This window comes from Lutjanus erythropterus, chromosome 11, assembly GCF_056507025.1.
Source record: "Lutjanus erythropterus isolate fLutEry1 chromosome 11, fLutEry1.hap2, whole genome shotgun sequence".
Classification (NCBI taxonomy): Eukaryota; Metazoa; Chordata; class Actinopteri; order Lutjaniformes; family Lutjanidae; genus Lutjanus; species Lutjanus erythropterus.
This window is the reverse complement of record NC_139327.1, coordinates 32,086,867-32,106,776: the sequence shown is the minus strand read 5'-3', so window position 1 is coordinate 32,106,776 and position 19,910 is coordinate 32,086,867. Positions and strand designations below refer to the sequence as shown.

Below are 19,910 nucleotides of genomic sequence, written 5' to 3'. Positions count from 1 at the left end.
TGCTGCACGTCATCTCCCTCTCTCCCACCTTTCCTGTCATGTCTTCAGTTGTACTTGTCAATTAAAGACACAAAAAGCCCCAAAAGATCATTTTAAAGATCGCTGAACATCATTAATACATCAGTGTATTCCAGTGAATTGCAGTTGAAGTTCGAAGTTAAATGCCAAACATATGACCAAATATCAATAAATTCAGAAATAAATGCAATGTTCCTTCTACCACTGCCTTGAGGAGGCAGCTCCCCAGGAAGGGACACACATGGGGCGGAGCAGAAAGACAGACAGGTGAAGCTTGTGGTGCACATGTGTGGTGCCTAACCTAAAGACAACAGTGCTGCCCTATCTTTCTGCACTGAGTTTGCATAAGACTTATAAATACAATAAAACAGTTGCAATTAGAAAGCATTGCCATTTTTTCTCCCTCGTTCAGAGACAGAGATGGAGGGAGGGAGAGACAAAGAGAAAAGAGTAACTGAGAAAAAGAGCGTGACCCGTTTTTTTTTAATGTCATATACTACAGATATCGACATTGAAAATGTCATGATGATGGTATGATGTCCACATGACTAGCAACTGATAATTTTACTGTGTAGTTTTGCAGAGAAGTGTGCGCTTCACGCAGAAAAAAGTTCCTGCAGCTGCATGTGGCAGCATGTTCATGCACCCCACCATTTACACACTTACCGAGCTTTTCTGCAGTTCTTCACAGCTGGAAGCAGTCTCCATCCTCCCTGACATGTTGAGATGTATTTCCACAGGTCCAACTCATCCAGAACTTCCTCTGATATCTGCACCATGTAGGCCAGAGCTGAGCAATGGATCTCAGAAAGTTTCTTTCCTGATCTTTTCTCTGACTTCAGGAACTCTTGGACCTCCTGATGTACTGAGTGGTCGTTCATCTCCGTCAAACAGTGGAAAATGTTGATACTTCTGTCGGGAGATATATTTTTTTTACTTCTCATCTTCTTCAGATTGTCGATGGCTCCCTGGATGATTTCTGGACTGGTGTCTGTCTGACCCAGCAGGCCTCCTAAGAGTCTCTGGTTGGGCTCCAGAGAGAGGCCATGAAGGAAGCGGACAAACAGGTCCAGGTGGCCATTTTGACTTTTGAGGGATTTCACCATGGCTACCCACAGGAAGTCATATAGGGATGGGAAATGGTCATCATCTCTATTATCATCTTCCCACTCATCATCATCATAATAATAATCCTCTTCATAAAAAAAATCCTCATCTTCATCATCTCCCATGCATACCTCCAGTACCTGTGTGTTCCTGCTGGTGTAACAGTGGAACATGTAGACTGCAGCCAGAAACTCCTGAACGCTCAGATGAACAAAGCAGTAGACTGTTTTCTGGAAGATCACACACTCTCTTTTAAAGATCTCTGTACAAACTCCTGAGCACACCAAGGCCTCTGTGACATCCAGACCGCACCGCTCCAGATCTTCTTTGTAGAACATGATGTTTCCTTCCACCAACTGTTCAAACGCCAGTCTCCCCAGCTTCAGAAGAACTTCCCTGTCAGCCTCCGTCAGCTCCTGTGAATCCATCTCATGTCCGTCATTGAACTTCTGTTTCTTCCTCTTTGTCTGAACCAGCAGGAAGTGTGCATACAGGTCGGTCAGGGTCTTGGGCAGCCCTCCTGTCTGGTCTGTACTCAACATGTGCTCCAGAACTGTAGCAGTGATCCAGCAGAAGACTGGGATCAGACACATGATGTGGAGGCTCCTGGATGTCTTGATGTGTGAGATGATTCTGCTGGACAGATCTTCATCACTGGACCTCCTCCTGAAGTACTCCTCCTTCTGGGCGTCAGTGAAGCCATGTACTTCTGTCACCCTGTCAACACAAGAAGGAGGGATCTGATTGGCTGCAGCAGGTCTGGAAGTTATCCAGACCAGAGCCGAGGGAAGCAGATTCCCCTTGATGAGGTTTGTCAGCAGCACGTTAATTGATGACGTCTGTGTGACATCAGACACAACCTCGCTGTTGTTGAAATCCAATGAAAGTCTGCTTTCATCCAGACCGTCAAAGACGAACAGAAGTTTACAGACAGCGAGTTTCTCTGCTGTGACCTTCTGTAGTGTTGGATGGAAAACATGGAGCAGCCTGAGAAGACTGTACTGCTCATCTTTGATCAAGTTCAGCTCCCTGAACGAAAGCAGAATCAGCAGGCTGACATCTTGGTTTTCCAAGCCCTCTGCCCAATCCAGAGCGAACTTCTGCACGGTGAAGGTTTTTCCAACGCCAGCGACGCCGTTGGTCAGAACGACTCTGATGTGTCTCTGCTGGTCAGGTTGTTGGTCAGGTAAAGCTTTAAAGATGTCTTGGCACTTGATTGGAGTATCATGGAGAGTCTTCCTCTTGGAAGTTGTCTCCAGCTGCCTCACCTCGTGTTGGGTATTGACCTCTTCACTCTGTCCCTCTGTGATGTAGAGCTCAGTGTAGATCCTGTTGAGGAGGGTTTCACTTCCTGATTCATTAGTTCCTTCAGTCACACGTTCACATCTCCTCTTCAGACTGGTCTTATGTTCATCTGAAACCTCCTGCAGACCACTGTCAACTAAAAAAGGTGTGAGACAAAACAAAGACAATCTGTTGATATTTTTCATTCCCAATAATAATAATAAAAAAACAATGTAAGATTATATAAAATTGTAAAGGTTATAAAGTCAAGTGTCAAGGAGACATCAGATATTCTCACTTTTTCTGTGACTTCCTTTGGCTGTATTAGTGTTAGGGATGGACAATATGATTTTTTTTCAGCTGATAACAATTAATAATTTGATTGTCATGGCCAATACTGATAAGATAATCAATAATTTCATGTTTTTGTATTTTAAAGAGAGGGTTAAGAAAGGCTCAGATAAAATATAAAGCAACTTAAATATAATCCAACTTTTATAAAGCATTTTGCCTAAGAACTCAATTTAAAAGCTCAAACATAATCTTACAAATCATATTATTATTATTAGGCCAATTATCAGTATGACCTATATCATCCAATATTCAGCATTTTCCCAATTATCAGAATTGGCTGTTTTTTTCTTTGATAGCCGATAAAATAAATTCCTTTAAAATGCATTACTGTGGCCCTGATGCAGCCCCCTCTCTGTCTGAGGTCGCCACTCTGGGCTCCGTAGCAATGTCCCGCCCACAGCCCCCATTGATTAGTTACACGACACGAGTGACAGCCAATCAATACTGAAGCCTCTACATGCCGTGGTGAGACAGTGTCCATGGGATACATATACATATTGTCTTTAGCTGCCACTCAACAAAACGACTGGACCGTTTGCTGTCCTGGATCCACAGCGGTGGAACGAGCTCCCACTAACGTCAGGACAGCAGAAACTTTGCAAATCTTCAGCCTGAAACTCTAAAACTAAATACAGCACTTGAAACCGTTAAACTTATTTGATGAAGTCGATCTACCTGTATGATTCTTGGTTCACACGGTTGAAAAAATATGACTTTATTGTCTCTAAATAAACGTATTGAAATGTCATCCATCCATCCATTGTCCTCCGCTTATCCGGGGCCAGCAGTCTGAGCAGGGACGCCCAGACTTCCCTCTCCCTGGACACTTCCTCCAGGTCTTTCAGAGGGACCCCAAGGCATTCCCAGGCCAGCCGAGCGACATAGTCATTCCAGCGTGTCCTGGGTCTTCCCTGGGGCCTCCTCACAGTGGGGCATGCCCGGAACACCTCCCCAGGGAGGTGCCCAGGAGGCATCCGATATAGATGCCCGAGCCACCTCAGCTGGCTCCTCTTGACGTGGAGGAGCTTCTCCTGGGTGACAAAGCTCCTCACCCTATCTCTAAGGGAACGCCCCACCACCCTGCGGAGGAAACTCATTTTAGTCGCTTGTATCAGAGATTTTGTTCTTTCGATCATGACCCAAAGTTCATGACCATAGATGAGGGTAGGAACGTAGTTTGACAGGAAAATCTTCTTTCCCACGACAGATCGGTGCAACGACCGCATTACTGCTGCTGCACCGATCCATCTGTCAATCTTGCGCTCCATCCTCCCCTCACTCGTAAACAAGACCCCAAGATACTTGAACTCCTCCACTTGAGGCAGGAAGTCTCTTCCGACCCGGAGGGAGCAAGCCACCTTTTTCCGGTCGAGAACCATGGCCTTGGACTGGGAGGTGCTGATTCTCATCCCAGCTGCTTCGCACTCGGCTGCAAACCACCCCAGTACATGCTGAAGGTCCTGGTTCGAAGGAGCCAACAGGACAACATCATCCGGAAAAAAGCAGAGATGGGATCCTGTGGTCCCCAAACCGGACTCCCTCCAGCCCCTGGCTGCGCCTAGAAATTCTGTCTATAAAAATAATGAACAGAACTGGTGACAAAGGGCGGACGAAAACCGCATTGTTCCTCCTGGATCCGAGGTTCGACTATCGGCCGAATTCTCCTCTCCAGTACCCTGGAATAGACTTTCCCAGGAAGGCTGAGGAGTGTGATCCCCGTGTAGTTGGAGCACACCCTCCGGTCCCCCTTCTTAAATAGAGGGACCACCACCCCGGTCTGCCAGTCCAGAGGCACTGTCCCCAACTGCCATGCAACGTTGCAGAGGCATGTCAACCAAGACCAAGTGATTTCAGCCTGGGTGATGAATGAGTCGACTTCTGGGTCCCCAGCCTCTGCTTCCTAAACAGAAGGCGCGTCAGTGGGATTGAGGAGATCCTCGAAGTATTCCTTCCACCGTCCAACAATATCCCCAGTCTAAGTCAACAGCTCCCCACCACCACTGTAAACAGTGTTGGCAGGGTACTGCTTCCCCCTGTTGCCATCCACGTGGGCATTGAAGTCCCCCAGCAGAACGACCCTGACTGAAGTCCCCAGTCAGAGCACTTTCCAGCACCCCTCCCAAGGTCTCCAAGAAAGCCAGGTACTCTGCACTGCCGTTCGGGCCATAGGCCGAAACAACAGTGAGACACCTATCCCCAACCTGAAGGTGCAGGACAACGACCCTCCCATTCACCGGGGAAAACTCCCAACACATGGCGGCTGAGCTGGGGGGCTATAAGCAAGCCCAAACCAGCCCGCCGCCTCTCACCGTGGGCAACTCCAGCGTAGAAAAGAGTCCAGCCACTCTCAAGGAGTTGGGTTCCAGAGCCCCGACTGTGCATGGAGGTGAGCCCGACTATCTCTAGCTGGTACCGCTCAACCTCCCGCACTAGCTCAGGCTCCTTCCCCCCCAGCAAGGTGACATTCCATGTCCCCATTGTGAGATTCCATGTCCTGCCCATAACTGCCACCCAAATGTAGCATTTTTAAAATGTACAGATATGCATCTTACTTCTGGATGTTTTTCCACACTGGGGACAGGAGGAGTCTCCTGATGAACCAGAATGGCCCCAGTATGAGGTGATGCACTGTCTGCAGCTGGTAGAGCCTGGATCCTTAAGGACGTCCTGACACAAAACAAAGCAGGATGGCTGCACCTCCACAGAAACATGACTCCTCTTCCTCCTTCTGTGAAGACATTTCAACATATCATTAAAATCATGTGTTGATTGTTGAACACCAACATGTTTTTGTTCAGATCACACGTTTTAAAGTTTGGATTAGTCTTCTTAGATTAGATTGCAACTTTTCAAAGTGACTGATAGCTGTCATGGATACTAACAGGAAGAAGACACGTGATTTCTATATTTACTTAGCAATTACATTTAGATATGTGGTTATTAAATATAGTTTAAGTCATCTTCCATGGCCATGATCATTGAGGCATTTTAGAAGAACTTTCTCAAGTAAATCAAACAGATATCAGTCAGGTAGGGTACCAAACCAATATGACACCAGTTCCTATTGATGAATCCAGCATACCAGAAGGTAACAAGCCACCTTAATGCAGTGGCATCTCCCTACAGTATGCACATAAATCAATGTGAGCTATCATCAGGATTACAATTTCCTACTTCTACATTTACTTTTCATTTAACGTTACTATATATCTTAAAAATAGTGTATCAAACACAAAGACTCGTGTAAAAAATTATTTCAGAAACATGTTTGTGTGCTTTGTTGTTGTTGAATCTAATCTTAACTGTCTCCTTCACAGTCTCCTCCACGCTGACATTAACCTGTGCATTTTATACACATTTACATTGCCTCAGCAGCCTGTCTTTAAGCCACAGCTTGAAGAGTTCAAGGATGGACAGGATTGCCTGTGGAAGACTTGACCACAATGGCCTCTGCTGCCATTTCATCGACACTCCAGGTATCCTGTGCTGTCACCTTGACCCTGCTTGTAAATGCAGATACCGTGTCACAACCAGACACAGACAGTAAAGGCTGGGACCACAACATCTGTGTCCAAGGTATGCAGGGTGGCAATTATAAATCCTTTTAGTTATAAACAGTATAGAAGTGCCCCAGACAGTGAGGTCCAAATACTAGATGGGTCAGCAGTCATTAACATCCTGAAACCAGGCCTAGCTAAAACCTTCAGTGACTTTTCCAGCAAGGTCTTCACACTTTATATCAAAGTGATGAGGGTCGCAATCAGATGCACACCTGGCCTCCTATGAGTCAAATCAGTCCACTCTGAGGAGATGTACTCCAATATTTGTAGGTTTGCCAGAGTGAGAGTATGGAAAGAGTAGACGTGATTCAAAAAACTTTGATCATGAAACATAATATTATTCTCTTACTTTGCATCTGAGGTTCCAAGTTCATGACTGAATTCTGGCGGATGATCATTGGACCAGTCACTCTTCACAGACAGACAGCTGGACACCGGAGACTCTCCTCTGTTCTCCACACAAACATTCATTTTCAGATCTGAAATCAGAGAGGAGAAACAGGAACACTGACTGTCAGCTCAGAGCACAAGAAACCGGAAACAGGTTTGTTCAACGGTCAAATGAAGACAGTAACAAAAAAAACACACACACACACACACACACACACACACACACAGACCACACCAACAATGAAACAGCTCAGTTTTCTGTGCTTGTTTTCTCGGGTTACAGCAAGTTTAATGTGAATTAAATTCATTCATTCATTCACTGAGGGAGAAAACTGACTCAGACACTTGAACAGTAAAATAATAAAAATGTTGTAATTACACTCACCCTGCCTCTGTCATCAGTTCTTCTGCTTCTGCTCTGATCTGCCGACACAAAATGAAGCCTGGACGCTCCGACTTAACACTTTCACTTTCAGGGTTCTCCCCTGTTCTCTTGCAGGCTCCCTGGTCGGTGTTGCTCCTCCCCTAGGTGTGGGGTGAGGGTGTGTGTGTGTGTGTGTGTGTGTAAAGTTCATTTATATATCACTTATTTGGCAACACAGGGTTGTGTAAGATGCTAGCTGTAGTTCTCTTTACACTCGAAAAAGGTTGGTACTCAGTCTGTATAACAGGCCTTTTACAGTCACATCACTACACATCACAGCAAGACGTGCCTGTACCTCATCTGTGTCACGTACATCATTACTCATTAACCAGGATGGACTTCAGCATTGAAGCTGTATACGAGCTAGCCAAATGAAGGCACTTGGGAGCAAGCTTGTACGTGACACATATCACGCTGACGTCATTTTGCCGGGAAAGCGCAACCCAAGGTACTTCACAGTATTACTGGCCACAGGCTGAGATAGGGAATGTCTAATTTTTCAGCTTATATAGCAGCCTGTTCACTCACTGCCATTAAAAATTGATAAAAAAAGAAAAAGTTGCCTATAATAAAAAAAAATATTAAGTGTTTAAGGAATAAATGCAAATAAATACTGCCTAATAGAATAACATTATAAGTAAGATAAGTCCAAAAGTAAGTTAAAATAGAAAACGGAATATTGGCAGTCATGTGGATTGCAACAGATAATGTAAAAATGGCACAATATTAAATGTTATTGAGCTTGATACCATGAAAAAGTGAGTTTTTAACAGGTTATAAACAGTCTTAGTTTAATCCTGATGCCCTACATAAGCAAACGAAAGCATCAGAGAGAAGATTGTCTCTTTCAATGTTGTTATTCTTAATGTCTGCACCAGCACAGATTCTCCATAAATCAGACGAAAACAGCCAGTTAACATTTTCACACACAAAGTTACAGTGAGTAGAAAAATCAAAATCACCTACAATAATTATTAGATCTGGATTAAACTTTATCAAAAGAATATGAATATGGTGCAGGGCTGTGGTACACTAGAACAAGCAGACCTGACTGTAGCATTTTTCAGCTCCAGTGTGAGAAACTAAGAATGAGACTTTCCAGTAAGTTGTAATTTAATTTGTGTTGAGAGTTGATCCAAAGGCTTAATTCAAAGATGGCTGCAGCTGCACCTCCTCAGTCGCTGTCTCAAGGAATGTGAGTACTAATATGGGGAGTGGATTCATTAGGGCCCACATATTCTTCATGTGCCAGCCAAGTTTCTATCTCTGTCTCTTCTCTGACTCATTTACTGATACACCTTTAGTTTCTAACAGAGGAATTCAAAGTGCTGTGCACAAAGACACACATTACAATAAAAATATAAGCAATAAAATACTTGAGTTTTACTAAATCACAGTTGCATTTTTTAATTTGTTTGCTGAGTTTGATTTCAAACCCAGTTTAACATTTTAAATCAAGTTGATCTAAATTAAGACATTTATTTTTTGCCAAATTAAGACAGAAAGCATTCACATCAGCAGATCAGGGGAAGCTCTGTCGATTATATCGTGCGAAAACCAGCAGGCTCACACATCAAACTGTGATTCACTGATGCTGCAGGAAATATGATGATCAAAATGTTTTCAATCAGAATTCATATTTGGTGAAGCAAAAGGAAATAAGCTTATCATTTGATTGTGTTTATTCTCACGGGCCTAGAATAGAGTCATTTTTAGGATAAAGTCACTCACTCACTCCAAAATGTGGAGCACTGAGGACAAAACCAGTGGTGCAATGACAATAAATGATAATTACATCATACGAATACAAAACAGTATTAGTACAAATAGCTGATAATTAGCCTGATCAGCCACCATCAGTAACCAATAAACAAATCAATCAGTAAAAACAATAATTATCAGCAGTCAATGTCAGACAAGCTTATCAGACTTCAGCAGTAACCGCATGTTTCTGTAGTTGTGAGAAAACAGTAAAAATACATATTAGAAGTTTAAATTAAAGTAAAGCTGAAAAGTAAACACAACACAAAAGGTTTCACATGTCAACAGTCCCCTTGTCAATTCTGCATCAGTATAATCAATAAAAACAAATAGTTTTTCTCTACAAACTTTTGTCGACTCGACCAACCTTTATTGGTTAGCTTCGTGCTGTAAGTGCTTCAGGCTATAATAGGACGTTAAGTTCCTTTAGTCAGCTGCAATGTGGCTAGATGAGCATAATAGTTACTGAGAAGCAGCGTTGTGCGTTCAGTGTCATAGAAGATAAATGAAAAGTCTGTTCATCAGTGTTACTCCAGAATCCCCCTGCATTCTTCACAGCAGTTTACCACAGATAAATGTTACCAGTGGAATCACTGACCTAAGTGAACATTAGCTTGTTAGGTCTCTGCTCTAGTTTCTTGAATATTTGGAGGTTTAACAAAGCGACTTTACTGTACCAATAGAGGAGTATCCAGTTCCTGTAACGCATTCTGTTGCTGAATTGAAGCGATTGTTAGGTTGTGCTGTTCACCTGCTAGTCAAGCAACTTAGTAACAACTGAGTAGGCTAACAGGGACTAATGCTGAGTGAGAATAATACTAGACCAGAGATGTATTGAACTAGATACCAGAGCCAAACATGGCATCTATCGGTCCAGTAAGAACTGTTAGTCTGGTGCAAACTCCCAAAGAAGTTTTCTATTCTCCAGGTTTACTTCTGTGGTCCGCAACCCGGTGAATATGTTTCTCCTACTGGCCCTGCCCACGAGGTCCCACTTGACCCATACTGCGAGTCACCACTGGGGAAAAGAACGTCCAGTCTAGGTTCATATGTTACATCTTTGTGCTAGACTGATGATGATGATGATGTAATAAGACAAATGCATCAAGAGACTGGAACACATGACTGCATTCAACTCACATCTCCAGGCTCAGGCAGACCAATAAGCAGATTCAAAGTAAGATTTCTTAATGATTCCTTTGGAATCTTAATTTTGGAACCGGTTCTAATTTGGGACTGACACTGTACAGTGTTTAGCTGATCGTCACATAACGTTAACTGTTAGCTAATGTTAGCTAGCAGGCGAGCTGCACTACTGTTGATGTCCAGTGTGATGATGGAGACACTGGGAAATGTGAATTTGTTTATTTGTTGAGAACAGAAACGGTCAAACTGATCATGTGGGGAGTTAATTTTAGAGTGAGTGTTACAGCCACACTCCTGGGCAGCCACAGTACTGGCTGGTTGGCTGTGGTATAATTCCTGCTCTCTTCTTGACAATTCTAAATGCATGTTGGGACTGGATGAACGCCGCCTTCATCTGGTTCTATTGTGGAATCCAGGGGTGCAGTGCTGAGGGGAACACTGGAATTAAATGCACAGGGTCCCAACATTTGGAGGTGAATCTTAGTGCAGTTCAGGCTGCAGCACTAACAGTCATCTCCACTGGTGGTGATTCCTCTGTCAGCCAGTGCTGGATGAAGCTCTACTCTCCACTCTCCACTCCACTGGATCATCAGGACAGATTGATCCTCTCAAAACCATCTTCTTTATCATCACTCATTCTGAAAGATCACTTCAATCTGATGAGGGAAGAAGACAGACAAGAAGGCATAAATCAGTGTTTACAGAAAATCCCTTTATCACATTCAGTGTAAAGAGCACAAAGACTTCAGACTTCTTTCAGCCCTGATATTTGATCCAGTGATTTTGGCCAGTACTGGACCAATACTGATGCTGAATCACTGAGGACAGCAGGAAATACTGGATCTTTACTTTGATGTAACCTGTGTTTAGTTCAGTACTGATGAAATCAGCATGGACTGACTTCACCCTTCTACTGACCTCAGAGTCTTGAGTCTACAGTGTGGACTCTCCACAAGATCACACAGCAGTTTCATTCCTATATCCTGCAGGTTGTTTTCTCTCAGGTCCAGCTCTGCCAGATGGGAGGGGTTGGATCTAAGAGCTGAGGCCAGAGAAGCACAGCTGATCTCTGACACCCTGCAGTAGATCAATCTGAATAAAAAATACATGATGACAATAGAAATCCATTACAATCCAATCAGATGTGTTCGGGTTTTTAATGTGTAGCTCCTCATTACTATGTCCTGATCAATGACCTTTTCCCTAAAATGAGCAGAGTGACTTTCTCATTGTGTTATTGTGGATCATCATAATCACAGCCTTCTACAAACATCATCCAAATATCAGCACAACATTCAGACACCTATTCATGTCAACACAGATTAATAACATGCTGTTGATCTCAGTCCAGTCTAAATTAGGGGAGAAAAACTAGACTGATCCTTTAAATATCTGCATCTGGAAATATGATTTGATCTCTCTGTGATCCTGAGTATGTGTGTGTGAGTGTGTGTTCTGAAGGATCAATATCAACGATTAGAGACAATTAACTGACCTCAGACTCCCCAGTCTACAGTGTGGACTTCCCAGAAAATCACACAGCAGCTTCACTCCTGACTCCTTCAAGTTGCTGTTGTAGCTCAGGTCCAGCTCTGTTAGATGGGCAGGGTTGGACTTCAGAGCTGAGACCAGAGAAGCACAGCTGATCTCTGACAAATTGCAGAACTTCAATCTGAAAAATTGATGTAACATTTAACTTTAGAATACGATGTTCCTGTGTACTGATAATGACCAGTATTATGCACATGCAACTTTTCTGGCACAGATATTATGAGAAAGCAGTCTTAGATAACATAGCATATTGACATTTTTACAGTGTTAACCTTTCATGACCATTTATACACAGAGCCAAATCTATGGACCTTGCTTTGCTTTTCAAGGGTGTAACATGGATAAAATACAGATATCTGTTCTCCATGAACTGATATCTGCAGATAAATGCAAAATCTGTAGACATATGGGAATGTATGGGTTGAATTGTCCCATACACATATATTTGTGTCGCAGGTGCTATTTTACGACAGACATATTACATTCAAACACTGGTCAATGGACTAAACCACAGAAGAAGAAAATAGACTTTAACATGAAGATACAGTTTGGATCAGTATAATATCAGCCTTCTGTCTGCAGTTTAGTGTCACCACAACCTTTGCATCATATTAATCTCAGCACAGAAATAACAATGGTGCCTGACCTCAAAATCTGCAGTCTGCAGTGTGGACTCTCCAGATAATCACACAGCAGCTTCACTCCTGAATCATGCAGGTCGTTGTGACTCAGGTCCAGCTCTCTCAAATGGGAGGGGTTGGACTTCAGAGCTGAGGCCAGAGAAACACAGCTGATCTCTGACAAATTGCAGTCCCCCAATCTGAATGAAGAAGAAATGATTAAGATAAACATCCACTTACAATCTAATCAGATGTGTTCAGGTTTACAAAACTTGACAAATATAAGACAAACATTTAACCTGTCCCAGGTTGTTATTTCAAGCCACAGACTATCCTCATCATTCCTATAATTTTAATTAACATGCAGCTGATTGCCTGTGAGCTTCATTTGTGCTCAGATAAACACAGAAAACAACAGAACTGAAGGAAATTTAAAACTTCTTGATATACAGTATAGATAAAAAAATAAATAAGAAAATACAGAAAAAACAGACCTCAAAGCCTCCAGTCTACAGTGTGGACTCTCCAGTCCAGTTTCCAGCTGCTTCACTCCTGAATCCTCCAGGTCGTTGTTGCTCAGGTCCAGCTCTTTCAGATGGGAGGGGTTGGACCTCAGAGCTGAGGCCACAACTTCACAGTCAGTCTCTGAGAGCTCACTGAAATTAAATCTGTGAAGACAGAGAATATGAAACTTAAAATAAATAAATAAAATCTGATACTTATTATAAAACAAGACTATTCGCATCACAAGCCACATGAACGTGAGCAGATTTGTGGTTTGAAAATTGAGCTCTTTTTGTCCACATGTCAAAGTTTCTGTGTCAGGGCATGTGACATGTGCATGCACCCCACCACTTACACGCTTACCGAGCCTTTCGGCAGTTCCTCACAGCTGGAATCAGTCTCCGTCGTCCCTCCTCTGATGTGTTGTACTTCTGCATGTCCAACTCATCCAGAACCTCCTCTGAAATCTGCAGCATGTAGGCCAGAGCTGAGCAATGGATCTCAGACAGTTTCTTCTCTGATCTGTTCTCTGACTTCAGAAACTCTTGGATCTCCTGATGTACTGAGTGGTCGTTCATCTCTGTCAGACAGTGGAAAATGTTGATGCTTCTGTCTGGAGAGATCTCATCAGTGTGGATCTTCTTCAGGTTGTTGATAGTTCTCTGGATGATTTCTGGACTGTTGTCTGTCTGATCCAGCAGGCCTCTTAAGAGTCTCTGGTTGGGCTTTAGAGAGAGGCCATGAAGGAAGCGGACAAACAGGTCCAGGTGGCCATTTTGACTTTTGAGGGATTTCATCACGGCTCTCCTCAGGAAGTCATCCAGGGTTAAATCAACATGCTTGTCTTCAAGGAAGTCCTCCAATACCTGTGTGTTCCTGCTGGTGTAACAGTGGAGCATGTAGACTGCAGCCAGAAACTCCTGAACGCTCAGATGAACAAAGCAGTAGACTTTTTTCTGGAAGATCACACACTCTCTTTTAAAGATTTCTGTACAAACTCCTAAACACTGAGCCTCTGTGACATCCAGACCGCACTGCTCCAGATCTTCTTGGTAGAACATGATGTTTCCTTCCTCCAGATGTTCAAACGCCAGCCTCCCCAGCTTCAGAAGAACTTCCCTGTCAGCCTCCGTCAGCTCCTGTGGAGCCATCTCATGTTCCTCATTGTACTTCTGCTTCTTCCTCTTTGTCTGAACCAGCAGGAAGTGTGCATACAGGTCGGTCAGGGTCTTGGGCAGCTCTCCTGTCTGGTCTGTACTCAACATGTGCTCCAGAACTGTAGCAGCGATCCAGCAGAAGACTGGGATCAGACACATGATGTGGAGGCTCCTGGATGTCTTGATGTGTGAGATGATTCTGCTGGACAGATCTTCATCACTGAACCTCCTCCTGAAGTACTCCTCCTTCTGGGCGTCAGTGAAGCCTCGTACTTCTGTCACCCTGTCAACACATGAAGGAGGGATCTGATTGGCTGCAGCAGGTCTGGAAGTTATCCAGACCAGAGCCGAGGGAAGCAGATTCCCCTTGATGAGGTTTGTCAGCAGCACGTTAATTGATGACGTCTGTGTGACATCAGACACAACCTCACTGTTGTTGAAATCCAGTGAAAGTCTGCTTTCATCCAGACCGTCAAAGACGAACAGAAGTTTACAGACAGCGAGTTTCTCTGCTGTGACCTTCTGTAATGTTGGATGGAAAACATGGAGCAGCCTGAGAAGACTGTACTGCTCATCTTTGATCAAGTTCAGCTCCCTGAACGAAAGCAGAATCAGCAGGCTGACATCTTGGTTTTCCAAGCCCTCTGCCCAGTCCAGAGTGAACTTCTGCACTGTGAAGGTTTTTCCAACGCCAGCGACGCCGTTGGTCAGAACGACTCTGATGTGTCTCTGCTGGTCAGGTTGTTGGTCAGGTAAAGCTTTAAAGATGTCTTGACACTTGATTGGAGTATCATAGAGAGTCTTCCCCTTGGAAGTTGTCTCCAGCTGCCTCACCTCATGTTGGGTATTGACCTCTTCACTCTGTCCCTCTGTGATGTAGAGCTCAGTGTAGATCCTGTTGAGGAGGGTTTCACTTCCTGATTCATTAGTTCCTTCAGTCACACGTTCACATCTCCTCTTCAGACTGGTCTTATGTTCATCTGAAACCTCCTGCAGACCACTGTCAACTAAAAAAGGTGTGAAACAAAAAAAAAATTTGTAGGTATTTTCATTACAAATAAACAATGTAAGATTATAGAAAGAAGTAAAGGTTATAAAGTCAAGTTTCAAGGAAACATGATAAATTTTTCCTCTGACTTGCACTGACTGAGTGTTGGATGTACAATATGGATTTTTTTCCAGTCGATTCCACTGCATTTTTGTATTAAAACGCATAAGTACTGCCACTTTTCTGCCCAGTGTCCACATTATCCTGGAGTTTTAGGACACCTAAAACATTTGGAAATGCTCCTGTTTGAGTTGGTTGCATTTTAGTCTGTATGGTCAGAAACGCAGACCTTTAGAAATGATGATTGGGTCTGTCAGTCACTGCACATCATTTCCTGATTTGTCATACTGCCAGCTGTGAAGCTGCCGACACTTGATCGTTTCAGCTTTATGCTCTTTTTAGTTTTAATGCACTTTCAAAAGTTAATGTATCTGGATGTTTAGTTCATAACTAATCTTCATCTGCCTTTTAATCTGAGCCTTAATGACCCCATACTGTACTGTATCGGCAGCCAAGTCAGCAGCTGTGGCAGCCTGTGAGCATTTTATCTGAAGTTACCGCTGCTGTTTCCTTAAGAAAAGAGATGTTCATCCATTCTGTCATGAACGTGAACAACTGACCACTGGAACTGAGTTTTTTCAGTTAAGTGTGTGTGTGTGTGTGTGTGTGTGTGTGTGTGTGTGTGTGTGTGAGAATAATGGACTTGTTTTGATGCACCAATATTTGAAAGTTTACAAGTATATTTTCGCTGCTAGCTTTATTTAGCCTGCTGTTAGTGTGTTCAATCACTGTCTTTACACACTAAAAGACATTGCAAATTTTATGTTACTTATTAAATGACATATGCTTAATAACATGATAATAGTCATTTTCTTAAATCACAATTATTAGAACTCAGAGCACATCCGTGCATGAGCACATTATCATGATAGTGCCACCTCTGCCTTATTTTGAGTCAGGAAAAACAGGAGATCATATTTCCTTACTTTATATTTTTAGCTACCACTCAACAAAACGACTCGACCGTTCGCTGTTCTGGATTCACAGTGGTGGAACGAGCTCCCACTGACGTCACCACAGCAGAAACTCTACAAATCTTCAGTCTGATACTTTAAAACTAAAGGCAGCACTTGAAGCTGTTCAACTAATTTGATGAAACTGATGTACCTGTATGATTCTTGGTTCAAGTTGTTGAAAAATATGGTTTGGTTGTCTCTAAATGTACTGAAATGTAGCAGGTTACATTTTTAAGATATGCATCTTTTTAGATATGCATCTTACTTCTGGATGTTTTTCCACACTGGGGACAGGAGGAGGCGGAGGAGGAGTCTCCTGATGAACCAGACTGGTCCCAGTGCAAGGTGATGCACTGTTCACCACAGCTGGTAGAGCCTGGATCCTTCAGGACGTCCTGACACAAAACACAGCAGGAAGGCTGCTCCTCCACAGAAACATGATTCCTGTTCCTTTCTCTGTGAAGACATTTCTACATATCACTAAAATTATTTGTTGATTGTTGCTGAAGAATATCAACATTTGGCTGACACTGTCTAGGAGTTCAGATAGGAACAGAGAACGTTACAGAGAACATTACTTTTATTTTTGAATACAGTATTGAGTCTGTAATGAAAATTGTTTCTCTTATTTAAATGTTGCTGCTTTAATAAACACTAATAAACTGCGTCCCCTCTCTGACTCCTAATCTACCCGTAATTTCGTATTAATAGAAACTCAACACTTCCTACAGTTACTTCACAGTGAAAGTCCTCCGTTACAGAGAGTTAATTATGTCTTTTACTGTTTTTCAGTCACTTTGGGCAGTTTCGCTTGAGTTGGTCAGGTTTAACCTGGGTTAGAAATGGTCTAAATAATTGTGGGAGACCAGCAGTCACATGTTCAAGTCCAGATTGCTGCCTTTTCTTAATATCATTCCCTTTGTGTGTCCTGTCACTTCACTGTCCAGGTAGAGGATGGGACATAAACAGACAAAACATTAATGTCAGTTGTTCCTCATCTGACTCGCGGCTCTAAGTGTGTGATCACCAAGCCCCCAGAACAGCTCTGGGCTCTGAAGCCAGTTTGACAAAGTGGTCAAACTGTGTAAAAACAATGTCATGTGATGCACAGCAGCCTAAAAAGACTTTTCCAGCATAGACTTAAGTTGGAGAGCATCAAAAAGTGTCAAAACTTCCACAAACCCCCGAGTTCGATCCATTTGGACTGATAACTGCACAAACAGCTGCATGGTTAAAAAACTAACTGGTTAGTTAGCAGCTTGGCCAAAAGAAAACGCTAGTGCACTATACTATAGGCTGTACAATGCAGAAGTTACAACATGAAAGTAGCTTTGTGCACCACTGAGCAGCTCTTATAGAAATAAACAGAGGCCTGCTGGCAACACTGCAAACAGTTTTCTATAGCACATCCATGGTGATTACACAGATAACACACAAGCACTTTGGATATTGTATATTACAATACACAGTACAGAATATACTATACAGTATAGTATAATTATAAAGATATTGTAAATAGGCTCTGACTGAACACTTTCACTTTCAGGTTCCCTCCCTGTTCTTATGTAGCCAACCTCAGCCACCTGGTCAGAGTTGCTCTTCATCTCTCCTGTGTGTCTGTGTGTGTTGTTTATGTGATGATGTGTTTATGAGCATCTATCATATTACAAGTAACACTGACTGACTTAGTTATCAGTTCTCTTACTTTGTGTCTGAGGGTCCTGGTTCACCAGTGATGTCTGGAGGTTCACCTTTGGACTGGTCACTCTTCAGAGACAGACAGCTGGATGCTGGAGACTCTGCTCTGTCCTCCTTGTCCTCCATGCAAACATTCATCTTCTGATCTGAAATCAGTCTGAGAGGAGAAATAGCACAGTGACTCAAGAAACAGGAAAAACAAGTTTGTTCAAGGGCCAAATGCAAGACTGAGAGAACTCACACACAGCTGCACATTTGAGACTCTGCTCTCTGTTTGTTGCAATGAACTCTGCAAACGTCAGCATGCTTTAATTTATACCACATGAATCCTTGATAAAACTTCTGACAGGAAGCTCTAAATACACATACGGTTAGCCATGGACTGTGAGTACATGGACTGAGTTGTATGGACTTTGGGGGTGAATGTGGGCTGGGGTGCAGGGGTTTATAAATGCATGTATTTAGTCACCTTTTATTAATTTTGATGTATTATTTTGCTATCTTGTTGAGGGTTTTTTTCTTTCTTTTTTGTGTGTTCTCTGTATTCATTTTGTTTAGTGCATGGTTAGTTATTTACCTTGGTTCATGTCACAATGGTATCTCACATCTTGAAAAAAAAAAAGTTATAATCTGCCCTGGTGACCTCTCATGACATTACAGTAGGAAGCTGATATCATTGCTGCTGGACAGCGAGGCAGTGTGTACAACAGGATATGTGAAACCTCCTGATTTTAAAACAGATCTGAGGACTCGAGCTTGCTCTGAAATTTCGAGGTTTGACAGAGGATTCATTTAATAATATTTTAACATACTCTACACCCCCAGTGAGAGTATGGCAAATGTAGATGTGATACAAAAACCTTCTTTGATCATAATGTCACTCTACAACATTACCAACAACACTAACTGACTTACTTATCAGTTCTCTTACTTTGTGTCTGAGGGTCCAGGTTCATCAGTGATGTCTGGAGGTTCACCTTTGGACTCGTCACTCTTCAGGGACAGACAGCTGGATGCTGGAGACTCTGCTCTGTCCTCTTCTTCCTCCACACAAAGATTCATCTTTTGATCATAGAGGAGAGACGGCACGCAGACTGAAGAGACAGGAAAAACAAGTTTGTTCAAGAGTCAAACACAAGTTGAGTGAGTACACACACACAGAATCATGTTTCCATCACTTCAGAGGACATTACATTAACTTACATTCCTTTCCTGGAGACTTAACTTAACCTTACCTGTAACGACTACTTGCCTAACACTAAACTTCACCTAACCTAACCTGACCTTAACCCAAGTCTTCACCTGAAAATGTAATGGTTTTTACATCATGGAGACATCGGTTTTGTCCACAGTAAGAAGGCGAGTCCCCACAACATGAGTAATACAATTAAATCTGTCCTTGTTTTCTTGGGTTTGTGTTCACTTTGTGTTTCACAGCTGAATCAAACAGTTGAGTTCATTCTAACATTTCTTTCCTCTACAGTCCACAGGGAGAAAACTGGCTCAGACTTCAACAGTAAAATAATAAAAATGTTGTATTTGTACTCACCCTGCCTCTGCCTTCAGTTCTTTTGCTTCTGCTCTAATCTGCCGACACAAAATGAAGCCTGGACGCTCTGACTGAACACTTTCGTTTTCAGGGTTCTTCCCGCTTTTAAGCAGGCTACCTGGTCGGTATTGCTCCTCCCCTGGGTGTGGGGTGAGGGTGTGTGTGTATAAAGTTCAGTTGTTGTGGATGAATAAAGGAATGAGAAACAAAACTAGATGTCAGAGGATGGACAGATGTGCTGTAGCTTCATTACTGCTGCATAATGTTTTCTTGTCGATTGATTATTACATTATTATTAAAGTGATATCTGTTCCCTGCCTATAAAAGCCAGGTCTTGTCACTGATGTTCTGTTCACGCTCCACACCTTGTTAATGTTCACGTCACTATTTTATTTGTTTTTGTTAAATGACTTTGGTTAAAGAAGTGAAATGGTATGTCTCCTGTCACGAACAAACCTGACCACATGAAACCAAAACTGCCTGCTCACATAGGACTGTTTAGGGAGACGATATGTTTGTTTCAGAAGAGTTACAGTGTACTGATCAACTGTAAAATATCCTGCAGTCTTTATTTGTCTGAACTCCTGAATGTTCACATTTGTTTGCCTGGTAAATTTCCGGTAATTTTTTTTTTTTTTTGCTGGTTCTGTCTGAGTTTGGGCATAATAACTGAAAGGAACCACTAGAGGGAGCTACAGTCCAGATGAACACATCAGTCCATCA

The 19,910-nt window shown here is 42.7% G+C and overlaps 1 protein-coding gene across 1 annotated transcript; it reads right to left on the bottom strand.

Moving 5' to 3' along the window:
* Positions 1–680: 680 nt before the first annotated feature.
* On the bottom strand, positions 681–18,700 carry LOC146319381 (uncharacterized). Its single transcript, XM_084729966.1, is given in 10 exon segments — positions 681–1,187; positions 1,257–2,566; positions 5,316–5,491; positions 6,673–6,771; positions 9,247–9,255; positions 13,071–14,883; positions 16,161–16,396; positions 17,646–17,795; positions 17,880–17,927; positions 18,570–18,700. Coding segments are annotated over 10 exon segments (4,479 nt in total).
* Between the last annotated feature and the right edge of the window lie 1,210 nt (positions 18,701–19,910).